Here is an 18,722-nt window from a genome sequence, read left to right on the forward strand (position 1 = left end):
ACACTCCGGTGAAATGTGACTACACAGCGGGGAATGGAGAGGGTGCTGCTCGAGAGTGTGTAGGACGCAGGGTTTGTTTGCGTGTTTGCTTCAAGTCCTCAGAGAGGGACAGATGGCAATTCAGAACTGCACTTGATTGAGGGACTGCTGATGGGAACCCTGAGGTGCTGAGATATTCTAAACAAAAGGCTAAGGCGTGAGAAAAACAAGGCGAGAGTCGAACAAAGCCCGCCTTCGGGCGGCAAAACGCAGTCCAGCGCGGTGCAGGCTCACCCGCAGAACCGCCGTTGAAGCGTGGAGCTGGGCGGCCTCCGCGCAGCGGCGGCAGGAGGCGGGCCACCTCGAGGCCCCGTCCCTTCGTAAACCCCCGCCCCTCCCGCGCCGGACCAATGGGAGCTCTGAATATTAGCAGGTGGGAGGTGCGGCCGGGTTGCTACAGCGGGAGCTGGGCGGCGGCGGCGGCGGCGGTGGCGGGTGCTGCTCGAGGAGTCCGGCGGATCCCCGGGCGTTGGCGCAATGGAGGGACTGGAAGGTGAGGAGAAGAAAGGATGTGGGCGGGGCGCCTGAGGGTGGGGTGGCGGGGGAAAGGGTCTGCCCTGGGCCTCGGTACCGGGGAGGCAAGGGCAGATTCCATAGCGGTGGACCCCGCTGCTCCTTCGGAGACCGGGATGATCGGGCTCTCTGCAGCCGCAGACACGGTCGAGCTAATGATCCTTAGGCTGCCCCTCCTCAAACGGCTTTTACCTGATGCGCTCTCCCGCCCTACCCCACAAGCCTGATCTGCCTCTCGTAAACGCCTGCAAATCCCTTCTTACCATTTTCTGGTCTGCCTCACTACCTGAGTGTCCTATTGGTAATAACAGCCTCTGACCAAATGGTATTTTCCTTGCAAAGTGGACTCTCCATTCATGTCTGCCGCCTCCCCACCGCCAGCTTTTGCTGGAGCCCCGGGGTGTGTCTCCAGCCTTGAGCTGCTGATACTTTCCTTGGCCACTTTCCTTGGTTTCCCTAGGTAACCGTTTTTCCATTTCTGCAGCATCTTTTGTGGGAAGAGTGCCGAGAGCATCTCCCGAGGTAGTGTCACTGGCAGTTTTAGAGCCGGGACAATAGGTTAACAGAAGGGTTTAAGGGTTTATTCACGAGGACTCTGTAAGGAAAAGCCAGCATTGATTCTTTATCTTTGGGTTTATCTTTGTGCTGTACCAGGACTCCCAATCTTGCTTTGTTCCCAATTCTTTCACTTCTCTGTTCTCTTTACCTATGTTATCCTGTGTAATACCGCATTCTCTTAAAGACAACAAAGGAAAAAAGAAAACAGCATCAGCAACAGCGGTTTCAAGATTCCTTTTCAAATTGTGCTTAATCCTTCTAATGAAGAATAACCCTAACAGAACGGAGGGATACTGTTGCAATGATTTAGCTTTTTTTCCTCCTCTTAATTTACGTAGATTCAGGTGGAATTAATAAACAGAGGCATTGAGCCCTGTGTATTGTTGTATGCTGGAGAGTAAATTGTGTTATGAAAAGAAAAGTAATAACTGATAACTTTCTGCAGTGACCTAGTCTCACCAAAAAGCAAATGCAGTAATGAATATGATATTATTTCATGCTTTTGCTCCTAGGTGATGCTCTCATACTAACCACCTTGAGGATGATAGATAATCGAGAGCTGTGATGATTTTCTGTTTGTGTGCAGCTGCAGTGTACTATAACAAATGAAGTTCTTGTTCTTTGCTTATTTAGTTTATTTTAGGCAGATCACTCAAAAGTTTCCATGAAGTAGGAATTGTAATGCTATTCCTTACTCAGGGTGTTTTTGTTTAGAGAACTCCTGGAGACAGCTTATTATTTTTTTAATGAATTTTCAAACATATGATGGTATTTTAGCATAGGATCATGGGTCCTGCATTTCTCATGAAGTTATTTTAATACACATACAGTGCTTTAGAATGGTTTTTCTGAAGCTTTATTTTTCTATTATTTAGCATTTGTAATTGAGGCAAAGATCTTCATCTGACTTTTCATTTATTTATGCTAAGCATCTAAAACAATGTCTGACACAAAGTAGGTGTTCAATAAATATTTGTTAGATAAATGACTTTGTCCATGAGAGGCCCTGGGGATACAGGAAAAAAATAAAAAGTCAAAGCGCTCTTCTCATTGAGCGTACATTTTAGTGAATCTTATGTTTTAGCAGTGCTGACATTACTTTTGAAATCTTACCAAGAATGCTTTTAAAATACAATGAAAACCTATTATGATACTCAATTACATGGATGAAGAAAAACATGAATTCTGCTGTAATATATTATGTTATCATGGGTATGTTTTAGGGGCTCAACTTGTGATGTTTCATGTTAAACGGTACTTCTTTACTCATTTAATTTTTTTAAAACAAAATTGCTATCATTAACAATGTTATGGTGTGTTAATTGTAATGAATTAGGTTACAGTATATGAAGTTATCCTTTTTCTAGGGCAAAACAGTTGAATATTGGTAATTTCAAATGGTAATGAAAATGTTTAATAAAATAAAAGCTCTCAGAGACTTTTGTTGAAGTTAGTTAGTGCCTTTCTTTTTCTCCTCCTCCTTTTAAAAATTTAGCCCTTGTTAGGTCACACTTTATAAAGAAGAACTTTGAGTCTTAATGAGGAATTCATTTATTCATTCCTCTGTGACTTCGTTTAATAAACAGTGATACATTGGTACAGTAAAAGATAGAGTTTTTCCCTATTGGAAATTAAAATCCAGCATATCAAAGGTGTCTAATGAACCTCATATTGCAGTCTTCAGTAGAAAATCTTTGAGAATTTGCTTAATACATACCATGTATGTTTGTGTGGTTAGTTGCTCAGACTTGTCTGACTCTTTGTGACCCCATGGACCGTAACCTGCCAGGCTCCTCTGTCTAAGAAATTCTTCAGGCAAGAATATTGGAGTGGATTGCCATTCCCTTCTCCAGGGGATCTTCCCGACCCAGGGATCAAACCCATCTCCTGCATTGCAGAAGGATTCTTTACCATAGTAATTAAGCAAATATAGTACAGCTTGGCATTAAAAGGAATTAAACCCATGTTTTTAATTGAAGCCAGTTAGCAGACTAAACTTGATTTTAAAATCAGAAAATATATGGACTCCTGAAAAATTTTATTGAAGATTATCATACTCTTGGGGCTTCCCTGGTAACTCATCTAGTAAAGAATCTGCCTGCAATGCAGAAGACCCCAGTCTGATCCCTGAGTTGGGAACATCCCTTGGAGAAGGTATAGGCTACCCACTCCAGTATTCTTGGGCTTCCAGGGTGGTTCAGATGGTAAAGAATCCAAGTGCAATGAAGGAGACCTGGGTTTGATCCCTGGATTGGGAAGATCCCATGGGGAAGGGGACAGCTACTCACTCCAGTATTCATACTTGGAGAATTACATGGACAGAGGAGTGTGGCAGGCTACCGTCCATGGGATTGCAAGAGTCGGACACAACTTAGCAACTAAAGCACCACCATGCACTATAGGTATGTCTAAAGGCAATAAAAGTAGTTCTAGACCTGGGAAAGTTCAATCTCTTAAGCTTTTCATCTGTAAAATGGAGAGAGGACAAACCCTAAGCAGGTTTTATCCATATGTATTGTCACTCCTTTCATAATATGTTGATAAGTCATTATCAACAATTGTGACAGATCTTCCTGTCAAGTCCTCTTTTGGACTGCTAAAATTAGTAGGGCTTAGAGTATTGCCCTCTAAAACTTGATTAAAGTTTGATTGCTCTTTTCTAATGTAGCTCTTGATATAGTTGAAGAAAGCCACGCTGTCCCTTTAGGGGTTTTTGTTTGTTTTTCCCTAATCTAAGCACTGGTTTAACTGATAATTAATTCATCATCTTTACTAATTTATCTTGATTCATTCTTTTTTTGGTACTGACTTAGATGCCATATTATTTTAATAGCCAGTGTATTGGACAGATCTGTGCTTGGATCCTTGCTTTGTTTCTTTTTAGCTTTGGAGCTAATACACTCCAATCTACCCGAACTATATTAAGTATTAAATGATGTAACATATATTAAGCATTTGGCAAACTGCCTAGTACATAGGAGGCCCCCTTTAGTGCTTGTTTATTGGATGGATAAAATTCCCAGGAAGTATGTTAGAACCTTAAGAGTAGTTCGGTGTAGGTAAAACATAGCAGACTTGGAAGGGGTTGTGGGCAGTCTCACTAGATAATTGGGGCAGCAGAATAGATTGGAGAAGGGAGAGGCTGGAAACGTGTATATGTGATAAAGATTTGAACTAAGGCAAAAGCAGCAGAAATTAAAGAGGGGAGATAGGTATAGAAGACATTTCTGTGATGGAGAGATGAAATAGAACTGCTGGATGTGGGAGGAAGAGGAATCAAGGATAAAGCAGTTTTGTAGCTTGGATTAAGACTTAATACTATCTTTAACCAAGAGAAGGACAAATTTGGAAGATGAGGTAATGATTTTGGCTTTAGAAATGTTGTATTTGTATGGTACTCAGGGCATATCTGGTGGAAAAGTTTTATAGCTGCCTATAAATGTCTGTCTGGAGTTTTTAGTAGTCATCAGCTTATTAGTGACAGAAAATAGGTATGTTTGCTAAGCGAAGCTATATTTAACAAAATGAAGAAAAAAAAAAACTTGGGGGGAACTGATGCTTTAAGGTTGAGCAGGAAAGGAAACTAGAGGAGGGGGCAGTCTTTAAAAAGGCTTAAAAATTGTTGAGAAAGGGAAAAGGGGCAGAATGAATATTTACTGAGTATGCTGGAAAAAGCCTGTAGCACTTGGTGTTCTTAGAGACCTAAGTACTAACCAGGTGCAACCCTGCTGGCTTGTGAAATCCGAAACACTTGGGCTTAGGAGAAAGAAAGATCACTGAAGCCAAGAGAGAAAGGGCTTTAAAGGTAGAAGGGATTGGTCAGCAGTGTCTCATGATATAGGAAGGTCCAGTAAGGTGAGGATTCAAGAGGCATTTCAATTTGACAATTAATAGATTAATGGTAATCAGTTGCTTCGGTTTCTTAAGGTCTTTGTCTCCTAATTGAAGAAACTTTACCTGATGGTATCTACTTCCCAGACACACACATAGTATTATGACCATCTTCTCTCTCCTTGCTCTGTTCTGTTTTCTGTCGTTGCACTGTGCTTTTCACTAAAAAACCTTTTATAAACGGTGTTATTAGCTCAGTCGTGTCTGACTCTTTGCGACCTCATAGACTGTAGCCTGCCAGGCTTCTCTGTTCTTGGGATTCTCCAGGCAAGAATACTGGAGTGGGTTGCCATTCCCTTCTCCAGGGGATCTTTCTGACCCAGGAATGGAACCTGAGTCTCCCACATTGCAGGCGATTCTTTACCATCTGAACCACTAAAGAAGCCCATATAAGCAGGTAAATATATAAAATGTCAGGTAGTGAAAAAAAGTGATTCCCCCCCCCCGCCCCCCAAAGAGTAGAAGCTTGTTAAGATCAGGGTCTTTGATTCATCTTGTTTGCCTAATTTCATCCCTGTTTTCATATTTCATCCTGTTTTCATCCATTTCATACCTAATTTCATTCCTGTTTGCCTAATTCCTAGAACAGTTCCTGTCTCATGGTAGGTGCTCAGTAAGTACTTGTTGAATCAACATATGTGTCTATTTTAATACAGCGTTTAGTCCTGATAAAGCTTGCCTGTATTTCAGATTGAGAGTGAATGAAAGGTAGAGAAGAGTTAGTCAGAAAATGTAAGCTGGTGTTTCAAAAAATATGCTCCTCAGGATATTGGTCCTAAATAACTTTTAGGTACAGAAAGGATTTCTGTTGGGGAAATAACGCATACTAAATCTCTCTCTCTTAAGACTGAGGAAGTTCTACTCTAAGAAAACCTGTTTGTTTAATCTAGCATTTTCCAGACATTTAACCATAAGCAAAGGATTTGAGGGTGATTAGTAGAAGTAGTGGAAATGACTGGTCAAGTTCAGAATGGATAGGAATGGAAGTACAACCAGGAATGGGTTATCAGGAAAATGCAAGTCACTCTGAGATCAAGAAAGTGACCGAGAGGTTGATTGTAGAAGTCTGTAGTTAGAGTGCTTGTGTATTTCAAGAGTCCAGAGATGGAGCTTTCTAAGGTGTCTTAGCAGTGGTGGTTTTTGCTGGAGTGCAGGTCACTAAAGTGAATGAAGGGTGAAGACTGTGTGCTGAGTAGGTTAAGGGTGACTGTGAAATACTGAAATCTAGGATGAGCTGATAAATATGCTATATTTATTATGGTGTATTAGAGTTAGAAGGGGTGCTCCTAGGTCATTTAATCTAATATCCTTATTTTATGCAAGAGGAATGTGAACCTTAGAGAGGTTTCATATCTTGCCCAGCAAGTCATAGTTCTAAGTGACAGAGCTGAGACTTGACTTAGATAATATGAGACAAATTCCAGTGCCTTTTCTATTGTAAAGAATATTAGAACATTGCCATTAGGACAAACTGTGGCTTTGTGACTAAAAGCCTAAGCTGCTTATCATGACCTGTTGGTAGACATTCTTTCCAGGGGATGTTGATGCCAACACACGTGACATATTTTGTGGATTATAGGGCTATGCTATATAAGAGAAAACTAAATTTATATATATATTTATTTTGAATAACATAATGACTTTTAATTTTTTCTTGTTTTTGGAAATAATTTAAAATGTTTTCTCTGTAATGCTATTTTCTCTTTTTTATGCCTTTGGTGATAATAATTTTCTTTTTCTTTAAATACAATTTGAACATGTTTGATGACTTGTAGGAGTTAATCCCAGGAGTTGATTTTATGGTAGTATTCTTGTTGCTGTTATATTAAGTTTTAAGCTTTTGTATTTAAAAAAAAGAAGAGGATTTGGTTCTTAGATATAGAACCAAAGAAGTAAATCATGTAGACTGTTGGCTTTATCAAGCAGTGATTGTATATCTCTACCCTTGTGTCACCATTGCTTGGTACATGCTTGGCAATTGGTAGGGACTCAAGTAGGCATTCACATTATTTCCATGTGTTAACTGATTTTTCTCAACAGTTAATTTTCAAAAGATTTTGCTTTGTTATCTATTTAACAAGGAAATACTAAAATGTACTTTGAAGCAAGTAACACTTGGTACTATTCAGCATTTTATATTGATACATTTTTAAATCATTGTTTGGAATTTGAAGGAAGACATGAAAACTATAAATAGGCAAGTAGTATATGGTATCACTTTGACAGTCATTATGAAGACATTCTAATCTTCATGTATCTAATGGATTCAGCTGCCAGCAACTGCCTCAGCTTTCTGGATAATTAATGGAATTAAGTGATCCAGATAAATGAAATTGCTTTGATCTCCCTAAATAACCTAGTCTTTGTTATTGGAAAGGACAAATCAGGCAAAGCTTAGCTATGCTTTTGTACTGTTCACAGCTTAACTGCCACTGTCCAGGCATTGACTTCCATCTGACATGACAAATAGTCATTCTCTGCCACTGAAATAGGGCAGAGGAACACCTGAAGTATGCAAGAATAAAGCATTCTTCTGTTACTGTTTGATTGTGTTCCCACCAATGTCTGTTTTGATTCTCCTAATAAGTTTTCTGTGGACTCAATAAATGCCTTGCAACAACGTATATATGAAGTCAATAACTGTACTTTGATCATGAGTTTGTCACTTCTGAAAGATAATGGGTTTCTGGTAAAACAGTTCTAACCATCAGTAAAATCAGTTCAGTTCAGTCTCTCAGTCATGTCTGACTCTTTGTGACCCCATGGACTGCGGCACACCAGGCTTCCCTGTCCATCACCAGCTCTTGGAGCTTGCTCAAACTCACGTCCATCAACTTGGTGATGCCATCCAACTGTCTTATCCTCTATCGTCCCCTTCTTCTCCCGCGTTCAGTCTTTCCCAGCATCAGGGTTTTTTTCCAGTGAGTCAGTTTTTTGCATCACGTGGCCAGAGTATTGGAGTTTCAGCTTCAGCATCAGTCCTTCCAATGAATATTCAGGACAGATTTCCTTTATGATTGACTGGTTTGATTTCCTTGCTGTCCCAGGGAATCTCAAGAGTCTTCTCCAACACCACAGTTCAAAAGCATCAGTTCTTCAGCATTCAGCTTTGTTTATGGTCCAACTCTCACATACATACATGACAACTGGGAAAACCATAGTTTTGACTAGATGGACCTTTGTTGGCAAAGTAATGTCTCTGCTTTTTAATAAGCTGTCTAGGTTGGTCATAGCTTTTCTTCCAAGGAGCAAGCATCTTTTAATTTCATGGCTGTAGTCACCATCTGCAGTATTTTGGAGCAACCCAAAATAAAGTCTGTCACTGTTTCCATTGTTTGCCCATCTGCCATGAAGTGATGGGACCAGATGCCATGATCTTAGTTTTTTGAATGTTGAGTTTTAACCCAGCTTTTGCACTCTCCTCTTTCAGTTTCATCAAGAGGCTCTTTAGTTATTCGTCGCTTTCTGCCATAAGGGTGGTGTCATCTGTGTATTTGAGGTTATTGATATTTCTCCCAGCAATCTTGATTCCAGCTTGTGCTTCTTCCAGCCTGTGTTTCTCATGATGTACTCTGCATATAAGTTAAATAAACATGGTGATAGTATACAGCCTTGATGTATTCCTTTGCCAATGTATTCAGTAGAAAATATGATAAGGATACTATGTTTGTCATTTTAATGAAAATTGCAGGTATAGAAGTAAATTTAGGTGTGGTATTTGGCTAGAAAATAAAATGACAAATTGACTTAGTTATGTAGATCCCGAGGAATGCAGTGAGTTTGTATGTGTATGTATGATGAAATTTGTTATGTGAAAGTAAATGAAAGATGCATTATGATAACTTGATTTTGTGAAAATTGCAGAAACTTCTTTATTTAATGAATTGTGTCAGATTCATTAATGTCAGATTATCTCAATCTGCTGGTCCAGTGAATCTTAATATTATGTGTATGAAAAAATCAACAATTCACATAATGCATAGTAACTAGGTGATCTTTTCCTTAAAGCATAATACTTCTGTGGTTGGTGGGGACAACATTCTTTTTATTTGAGACTCCCTAATCATATTAGGAAGCTACCTCATTAATCTCCAGTATTATTTCTTCATTTCTTCCTTTTTTTTTTAAGTTTAAAACCATTATATTGTGAAAAAATAGACATAACATAAAATTTACAGTTTTAACCATTTTTAAGTGTACAATTCAGTTGTATTAAGTACATTCACATTGCTGTGCAGCCGTCGTCACTATCCATCCGCAGAATGGCTTCATCATCCAAATTGTAGCATCTGTTTTTATCTTATTTTCCTTCCAGTTTTGTATATGTAATTGACATAGAGCACTGTGTAAGGGATACAGGGTAATGATTTGACTTCTATACATTATAAAATGATTACCACAGTAAATTTAGTGAACATCTCTCATCTTACACAGATACAAAATGAAAGGAAAAGAACAAATTTTTTTTTCTTCTGATGAGAAACTCCCAGGATCCAATCTCTTAACTTTCGTATACAATATAGAACAGTTAATTATCTTTATCATATTGTCCATTACATCCCTAGTACCTACTTATAACTGGAAATTGGTACTTTCCCATCTTCCTTCGTCCTCAGTTCTGGTAACCACGGATCTGATCTCTTGTTCTGTGAGTTTGTTTGGGAAGTATAAATTATTGGGAAGTATAAAGTACTGGGAAGTATAAAGACTATAAACTATTTATGTTCCTGGTGCAGAGTATAGTGATTTGATGCTTCTCTACATTTCAATATGATCACCATGGTAAGTTTAGCTACCATCTGTCATGCAAGACATTAGTTAATATCTGTCATGCAAGATATTACAGTATTACCATGTTTCCCATGCTATACATTTCATACCATGACTGATTTATTTTGTAACTTAGAGTTTGTATGCTTTAATATCTCTCACCTAGTTCCTGTCCCCCCTCACCGCCTTCCACCCCCGAAACCATCTGTTTGTTCCTTGTGTCTATGACTATGCTTGTTTTGTAAGTTTGTTCATTTGTTTTGTTTTTTAGATTCTACATGTAAGTGAAAGTATATAGAATTTGTCTTTATCTTATTTTACTTAGCATAGTACCCTCTAGGCTCATCCATTTTGTCACAGGTGACAAGATTTCAGTATGAACACTGATTCAGTCTTGGGATATTGTATTTGTCCATATATTCTAAGTTATCCATTTTATTGGCATTTAAATTGTTCATGGTAATCTCTTATCATTTGTTTTTCCATGGTGTTAAGTATAACGTCTCCACTTCGCTTTCTAATTTTTTTTTAATTTGAGCCCTCTTTTTTTCTTGATGAGACTTGCTGAAGTTTTATCAATATTTTTTATCTTTTAAAAGAACCAGCTTGTATTTTAATTGATTTTTTAAATCATTTTTAGTCTCTATTTTATTTAGTTCTATTTTCTTTATGATTTCTTTTCAGCTAATTTTTGAGTTTTGTTTTTCTTTCTCTAGTTCCTTTAGGTGTAAGATTAGGTTGTTTATTTGAGATTTTTCCTGAGATAGGTTTGTATTGCTATAAACTTCCATCTTAGAACTGCTTTTGCTGCAACTATAAATTATGGATCATTGTGTTTTTTGATTTCGTCTCCAGATATTTTTTACTTTGGGATTTTTTCAGTGATCCATTAGTTGTTTAGTTCTATATATTTGTGCAGTTTTTTCTATATATTTGTGGGTTTTTTGGACAGTTTTTTCCCTTGTAGTTGATTCCTGGTCTCAGCATGAAGTTTCTTGATCTGATTTCAGTCTTCTTAAATTCATGGAGTCTTGTCTACGACAAAACAACCACTTGTTATATGGTTTGTGAATGTTCCATGTGCACTTGAAAAGATGTATATTCTGATGCTTTTGGATGTAATATTCTATATACGTTAAGACCATTTGGTTTAAGGCCAGTGTTTCCTTATAAATTTTCTCTCTGAATGATATGTTCATTGATGTAGGTGGGGTGTTTAAGTCCCCTACTGTTATTGTCCATTTCTTTTTTGTTTGTTTGTTAATATTTACTTTATGCATTTAGATGTATCTGTTGAGTGCATTTATATTTACAATTGTTATAGCTTCTTGGATTGATCTCTTTATTAGGTAATGTCCTACTTTGTCTTTTGTTAAAGACAGTGGTTTAAGGTCTGTTTTGTCTGATATGAGTCTACTACTTAGGTTTTTTTATAAATTTCTCTGTGTGGAATACCTTTGTCCATCCCTTCACTTTCAGTCTATGTTTTCCTTTAGATCTTGATTGAGTCTCTTGAGTAGCATATACAAGGTCTTGTTTTTGTTTCCATTGAGCTGCTCTGTGTCTTTTGATTATAGCACTCTATGTCTATATATGTTTAAAGTAATTGTTGATAGGTATGTATTCATTGACATTTTTGAAATTGTTTTCAGGTTTATTTTGTAGTTTTGTTTTTGTTATTCTTGTTTTCTTCTTTGGCTCTCTTTCCTTGTGATTTGATAACTTTAGTATTATGTTTAGATTCCTTTCAGTTTTTTTGTGTTTGTGTCTGTTATAGATTTTTTAGTTTGTGCTTTCGATAGCAATCTGTCTATGGCTGTTTTAAGTTGATGTGATATCCTCTTTAGTTTGAATGTATTTTAACAGTCCTGCCTTTTTATTCCCCTTCTATGTTAAATGTTTTTGATATCATATTCTAGATCATTTGATTTTTATATTTCTCAGCTTGCTTATTCTGTCTATGGACGATATTACTAATTCTATCTTTTAATCTTTCTACTGGCTTTATTAGTGGTTGGTCTGCCACCTTTACAGTGTATTTGCTTTTACCAGTGAGATTTTTCCTTCCCTAACTTTCATATTTTTAGGTGAGGCTTTTTGTTTTTTGGTTAGAGAAGTCCATTTTCATTTCTTGTGGAGCTAGTTTCATGGTACTGAACCTTTTAGCTTTTGCTTGTCTGGAAACCTTTTTATCTTTGTGCAAACCTGAATGATAGCTTTGCTGAGTAGAGTATTTTTGGTTGTAGATTTTTTTTTCCTTTCATCATTTTAAATGTATCATGACATTCCCTTCTGTTTTGCAAGATTTCTACTGAAAAGTCAACTTATGATCTTATGTACATTCCCATGTATGTAACTGTTTACTTTTCTCTTGCTGCTCTTGGTTCTCTGTCTTTAATTTTAGCAATATAATTACACTGTTTTTTGGTGTGGTCCACTTGGGTAGATTCTGTTTGAGGCTCCTCTCTGTGCCTCTTGAACCTGGATGACTGTTTCCCTTCCCAGGTTAGGAAAGTTTTCAGCCATCTTGTCTTCTAATATGTTCTCTGCAGCTCACTTCTTCTTTTTGAACTCCCATAATGCAAATGTTAGTGTGCCTGATGTTGTCTCAAAAGTATCTTAAAGTGTCCTCATTTTTTAAATTCTTTCTGTTCAGCTTGAGTGATTTCTACTACTGTCTCTCATCTTGCTGTTCCAGTCCTCTATATCATCTTAATCTACTGTTGATTCCTTCCAGTATGTTTTTTATTTCACTTAATTGCAGTCTTCAGCTCTGTTTCATTCTTCTTTGTATTTTCTAACTCCTTTTGAAACTTCTCACTGTGTTTTGCCGTTCTTCTCCCAAATTCTTTGAGCATTTTTGTGATTGTTATGTTAAACTCTTCACTGGGTGGATTCCTTAGCACCACTTCCCTTAGTTCTTCTGGTGTTTTATCTTCCTTCTTTGTTTGAAACATATTCCTCTGTCTCCTCATTTTGCCTAACTCACTGTTTTTATTTCTATTTATTTGGTAGGTTGGTTACATTTCTTGGTCTTGTTGGAGTGGTCTTTTGTAGGAAAGGTTCTGTGCCTCCCAGCAGCTCACTACTCTGGTCACCAGAGCCTTATGTTTCGGGAGTGCCCCCTATGTGGCCTCATAGGCCCTTCTGATATGGTGGGCTGATTGCTATGAGTGGTCTAGTTGGCACTGATGGTCCCTGTTCCAGTTGATTGCTAGGCTTGGCCTTTGTGGATGCTGACTGCCGCTGGTGGTAGGCCCAGGTTATGAGGTGGCTGTAGCCTGGGCTTACAAGGCTAGTGCTGGTCCACTGGTGGGCAGAGCTGGGTAGATCCTGATGTGGCTGGCTGAAGGGTTTTCACAGATGGTGTCAGCCCACAGATCTGCAGCTTTGGGGCCAAGGGCGTCCAGTGGCTGATGCCTGCCCATTGGTGGGTCAGGCCAGGTCCTGGAGTAAGTGCCAGACTTCTGGTGGGTGCAACTGGGTCTTGGGTTCTCTGGTGATAGGGCTGGGTCCGTGGTAGGCTGGGGGAATCAAGGTGCCTGGTGGTCTCTGTCAGCCTGCTGTTGGGTGAAGCTGTGTCCCTGAAGTTAGCTGCTTGGCCTGTGGGTCCCTGGGACTGTAACACACTGTAACAGGTGGGCAGGTCTGGGTCCTGGCACTAATAAGCTAGAGGTAGGACTGCGTAATGTTTCTTGCTGGCATTAGCATTCTTCCTGGTAGAGGGAGCTGTAAAATATGGTTGCCACTGAGTCCCGATTGCCTGGTTCTCTCTGGGAGGCTCTCCAAGATGAGCAGTGTGCCTGCCCAAGACAGTTTAAAATGACTGCTTCTGCCCTGTGTTTTGGAGCATGCAAATTTTGTGTGAGTCCTTTAACAATGGAGCCTCTGTTTCCTACAGCCCTCAGGTCCCTTGAAAGTTACCCCTCAGCCTTCAAAGCTAAACATTCTTGGCTCTCATCTCCCCATTGCAGGGCTCTCTGGATTGAGGAGTCCAGTGTGGGGCTTGGACCCCTTGCTTCCTGGGGAGAACCTCTGCAGTTGTGATTATTCGTGTGTTGGTGGGTAGTCTACCTGAGGGTGTGGGTCTGGACTGCACCATGTCCCCACCTCTCCTGCTCATCTCATTTTAGTTCGTTCTTTTATCTTTAGTTGTGGAAGACTGTTTCTACTAGTCTTCGGGTTCTCATGATAGCTGCTTTGTAAATAGTTGAAATTTTGTTGTACTCACAGAAAAAGGTAAACTCAGGATTTTCCTACTCATCTTCTCTATCCCACTGTAGACACCAATGTTATTTTTTTTAATGCTTTGAAGATAAGTAATATATATTAATCTTCAGATAAATTTTGTTTTTAAACTTCGGTAATTTACAGTAGAGACAGCCTGTAATTAATTAAGAGACTATGACAAATTGATTTGGTTAAAGTAGAACAAAACCAGTTTCAGCAGGATCGGTTTGTTTCTTTTTAAATTATAAATTCTGTGTTCGCCATTTGCCTTTTGACCACTGATAACTTTAAGTCTTGTGCATTTTAATTGGTAAATTTGCTTTTTTCAAAGTAACAAAGGACATTTTCACAAGAACTGACCACTTATATTGGAGAAGGAATTGGTAACCCACTCCAGTATTCTTGCCTAGAGAATCCTGTGGACAGAGGAGCCTGGTGGGCTGCTGTCCATAGGGTTGCACAGAGTCAGACACGACTGAAGCAACTTTGCATGCATGCATTGGAGAAGGAAATGGTAGCCCACTCCAGTATTCTTGCCTGGAGAATCCCAGGGACAGAGGAGCCTGGTGGGCTGCTGTCTGTGGGGTCGTACAGAGTTGGACACAACTGTTTTTCGAAAGTGACTTAGCAGCAGCAGCAACAGACCACTTGTATATGAAATTAAGTAAAGTCTAAAATTTAGATGTTTAACAATAAGAGCCATTGAATATTTTGACTATATTCTCCTCTGTTCTAGAAAATGGAAGTGTCCAAGTTGGAGAATTGTTACCTTGCAAAATTTGTGGAAGAACATTCTTTCCAGTGGCATTGGTGAGTACCTTTTTCCTTTGGCATTTGATAGAGCTTTAGTGGTTTAATACTTCAGAACAGTGGCAAGATACATAAAGAGATACTGGCTAACGTTCTTTCCTTAAGATTACCAGTTCCATCTATTCGTTCTTGCAGAATACTCTCTTTGCTTCAGAGATTGGTTTTTTAAATTCCTCTGATAGGGTATTAAAGTATTCCTTCCCTTGTGTGGCTGTTGATGAAACCAAAACAAAATACTCTCAGAAATACTCTTAAAAATAATGTATTTAAAGAAGCAGAAGGATATGATGTTTTGGATTTGCTTTAAGCCTCAGGAAAAAAAGCTGGGGCTTGAGATCAATGAAATAAGATTGTTTAAATGTTGGTAGTTTTTGAGGCAGGGGATCAGTAAATGGAGCTAATTATACTATTTTATCAGTTCTTATGTATGTTTGAAATATTCCAAAGAAAAAGTATTTTAATGAAAACTTCCTAAAATACATTATGCATTCCTTAGAATGCAAATACATTTGTATGCAAATACAAATAGAAGCACATCTTACATTAACATTAAAATATCTAGCTAAATAGAGAATAAGAAAAAATCAATATATCATATATTCTGGTTTAACTTTGAATATAAATAGGTATTTGTGAATATTTTCATTTAGAATAAAGATTTTTCTTTGAGTATGGCTCTGCTGTTTAGAGTTTTGTCACATTTTATTTTATATCCTTACTGTTTCCAGTTTTTCTTTAAAGCAGTGAGAAGGAATTAATCATCCAAAATGGCCACCTGACTACAGACTTCTCTTAAATATTAACAGCTTTTTAATCCTTTCTTGCCCGTACTTAGTTAAGTCACTTTTTGTTGTCATTGATTCACTGTTTTTCAAACCATTTTCAAAACTTTAAGCTGAGTTTTCACACGGGGGTATATCTTTTTTGGCTCTCATTTATTTAATATTTAAATAATCACTGTCAGTTTGTATAATATATCACTTTTTGGAGTAGGTGCTACAGTCTTTTGTTATATGCTACTCAGTATGAGGACAGCCATTTCTAGAAAGTTGCCTGTTAACATGCTTTTTTTTTAATATATAAGAAATTTTGTTCTAATAGTTATAATTATTGCGTTTGTCAGAATGAAATCTGAAAACAAGTATGTTTTACAAGTATGTAAAACAATTGAGTATTGATTTTGTTTGAAAATATTAGAAGCTCTATAACATGGAATCAAATAGTTCTGTTTCCTGTTTTCCTAGATAAAGCTTAATATTTCCAACTTGTTCATTGTTTATCAAAACAGAAAAGAAAAAAGTGCATTTAGAATACTCTGTGTTGTTAGTCAACGTGTTTTATTTAGGGGAAGGAGAACTATTATTTATCCAGTTAATTTGAGATCAATTAAGAGAGCTTCTATTCTAATGGCTTTAAATGAGTTGGAAACCATATTTTTTAAAAATTACACATACAGAAGAAATATAGGAATGGAACACTACATAGCACAAGAAAAATCCTTGGTGAGTTCCAGAAAGGGGGTGGAGATGATTGTGGAGGAAAGACAGAACATGACCACCTTGTCCTGTGCTGTCGTAACAAACTCCTATTATGTGAGCTTGAGGAGAGCAATCCAAACTACTATTGTTATGTTAGCTTTTGTAATCCTATTGCTAAAACATTTTCCATTTACATTCCTTTTTCTAGTATCTATTTTCAGGTATTTAATAATAAAGATAACTTTTTTGCCCCCACTTAAATAGCTGTGTCTTACATGCATTAGCTTCCATGTTCTTAGCAGTACGAAAACCAGGAGAATGTTAAATAACTGGCAATACAATTTTGGGAAAATGTTTATATTTTCTTGTTGTGAGAAAGATAACTTGTAGCATGTTTATATATATATATATATATATATATATTTAGCTATTTAGTTAAAGCAAGCAATGTTTTATTTAGGCTTTATTATTATTTATCTTCAGGTTTTAAACTGGTCTCTAATGACAATTAAAATTTTATAGTCTTTTTGTAGAAAAGATAATGATATGTTGTATTTCTTTATTTGAACAGAAAAAACACGGACCTATTTGCCAGAAAACTGCCACTAAAAAACGGAAGACTTTTGATTCAAGCAGACAAAGAGCTGAAGGAACTGATATTCCAACAGTAAAACCTCTTAAACCTAGGGTAATTCTATGACCTTTTGAATAGTATAAACCTTGCTGCCATGTGTAATGAAAAAAATAATTATCTGTTATGCTAAGATTGAAGAGTAAGCAGAATTCTGTGTCATGTTCTCAGTTTAGACATTATCATAAACTTGCTTATTTTGAATTTCAGCAAAAGGGAGACCAAAGTACTGTCCAACTACAGTGAGGTTTTCGTAGCCTTGGAGAGTCAGTTCCTGAGCTATAGGCTGAAAATAATTGAAAAGTCTTCACATGTTCTTTGTAACTCATTGTTCATTACTTTGGCGATAGTTTATGTCTCTGTTACTAGTAGTGTAATCCACATAGTATACAAAAGGAAAGCTGTTAGTTACAAATGCTTTAGCCTAATAAGTATTATCTTGATTGATTTTTCAGCATTTGTGATCTTAGTATGCCTTCTGGGGAGAAGTTTTATCCATTGCTCAATTGTCTACAAATTGACCACTGTTAGCTTACTTTCTTCTTTGAAACCAAGCAAGAAATCTCCTATGCTAGCTATCTCACCTTAATACCACCTGTCATGATATTTTATTTGCTAAGAATAAATCACATAAATACTTTGACATATTTTTAGAGACTCATTTTAGTGCAGTAGTCAAAATTTGAGTGCCTGATTTATATGTTTTTGAAATAAACTGTTTTCAGTCGTAATAGCTTTTCCCGGTGATACAGGAAAGCGTTTTCCTCTGGGGCAGTTAATCATACTAGTAAAGTCCTTTGATCGGAGAAGGCAATGGCACCCCACTCCAGTACTCTTGCCTGGAAAATCCCATGGATGGAGGAGCTTGGTAGGCTGCAGTCCATGGGGTCGCTCAGAGTCAGACATGACTGAGCGACTTCACTTTCACTTTTCACTTTCATGCATTGGAGAAGGAAATGGCAACCCATTCCAGTGTTCTTGCCTGGAGAATCCCAGGGACGGGGGAGCCTGGTGGGCTGCCGTCTATGGGGTCACACAGAGTTGGACACGACTGAAGTGACTTAGTAGTAGCAGCAGCAGTAAAGTCCTCTGATAATAAAAAAGAAGTCAGTTCATCTTTGTTTTTCAGTCTATGAATATTTAAGGGGAGGCTGGAGAAGCTTGGACAAGGTGCATACATTATTTAGTTTTCTGTGGTAACCTGCTAGGTATGTGATTATGTTAACTTTAATTAGCCTACGTAAACTAATTAAATCTTTGGAGGCAGTATAAAGTAGTGAGTTTGAAAGCTGGCTCAACAGTCAGACTGCCTGGATTTACCCCTGGCTCCGCTTCTCTGTTGTAATGGGCGAGTTTCTTAATCTATACTTCTGTTTTCTGTAAAATGGTGATAGTAGTTATCTATCTTGTGGAATTATTAAGGGAATTACATTAAGTTTATCCATGGTGATCTCTCAGTAATTTTGTTTTTTTAATTGGAGGACAGTTGCTTTACAATGTTGTGTTGGTTTCCGCCATACAACAGCATGAATCAGGCATAGTGTCTGTGTCTGTGTGTGTATCTCCCCTCACTCTAGAGCCTTGCCTACCCACAGGGCTGGGCGCCCTGTGTCGTACACGGCTTCCCGCTAGCTCTCTGTGTCACACATGGTAGATAGTTATACACGGCTTCCTGCTAGCTCTCTGTTCACACATGGTAGATAGTTATACACGGCTTCCCTCCAGCTCTCTGTTCACATGTGGTAGTTATACACGGCTTCCCGCTAGCTCTCTGTTCACACATGGTAGATAGTTATACACGG

At 38.0% G+C, this 18,722-nt stretch overlaps 1 protein-coding gene across 1 annotated transcript in view; it reads left to right on the forward strand.

Moving 5' to 3' along the window:
• The first annotated feature begins 420 nt into the window (after positions 1-420).
• The window catches only part of ZC2HC1A (zinc finger C2HC-type containing 1A), a 50,361-nt gene continuing 32,059 nt past the window's right edge, over positions 421-18,722 (forward strand). Inside the window, exons 1-3 of the mRNA XM_040261987.1 lie at positions 421-532; positions 14,738-14,811; positions 16,861-16,977. Coding sequence (XP_040117921.1) covers positions 517-532; positions 14,738-14,811; positions 16,861-16,977 — 207 coding nt within the window. The 5' untranslated portion in view covers positions 421-516. The remainder of the gene's footprint in view (positions 533-14,737; positions 14,812-16,860; positions 16,978-18,722) is intronic.

The sequence above is a fragment of the Oryx dammah genome, unplaced genomic scaffold (assembly GCF_014754425.2).
Source record: "Oryx dammah isolate SB20612 unplaced genomic scaffold, SCBI_Odam_1.1 HiC_scaffold_19, whole genome shotgun sequence".
NCBI lineage: Eukaryota > Metazoa > Chordata > Mammalia > Artiodactyla > Bovidae > Oryx > Oryx dammah.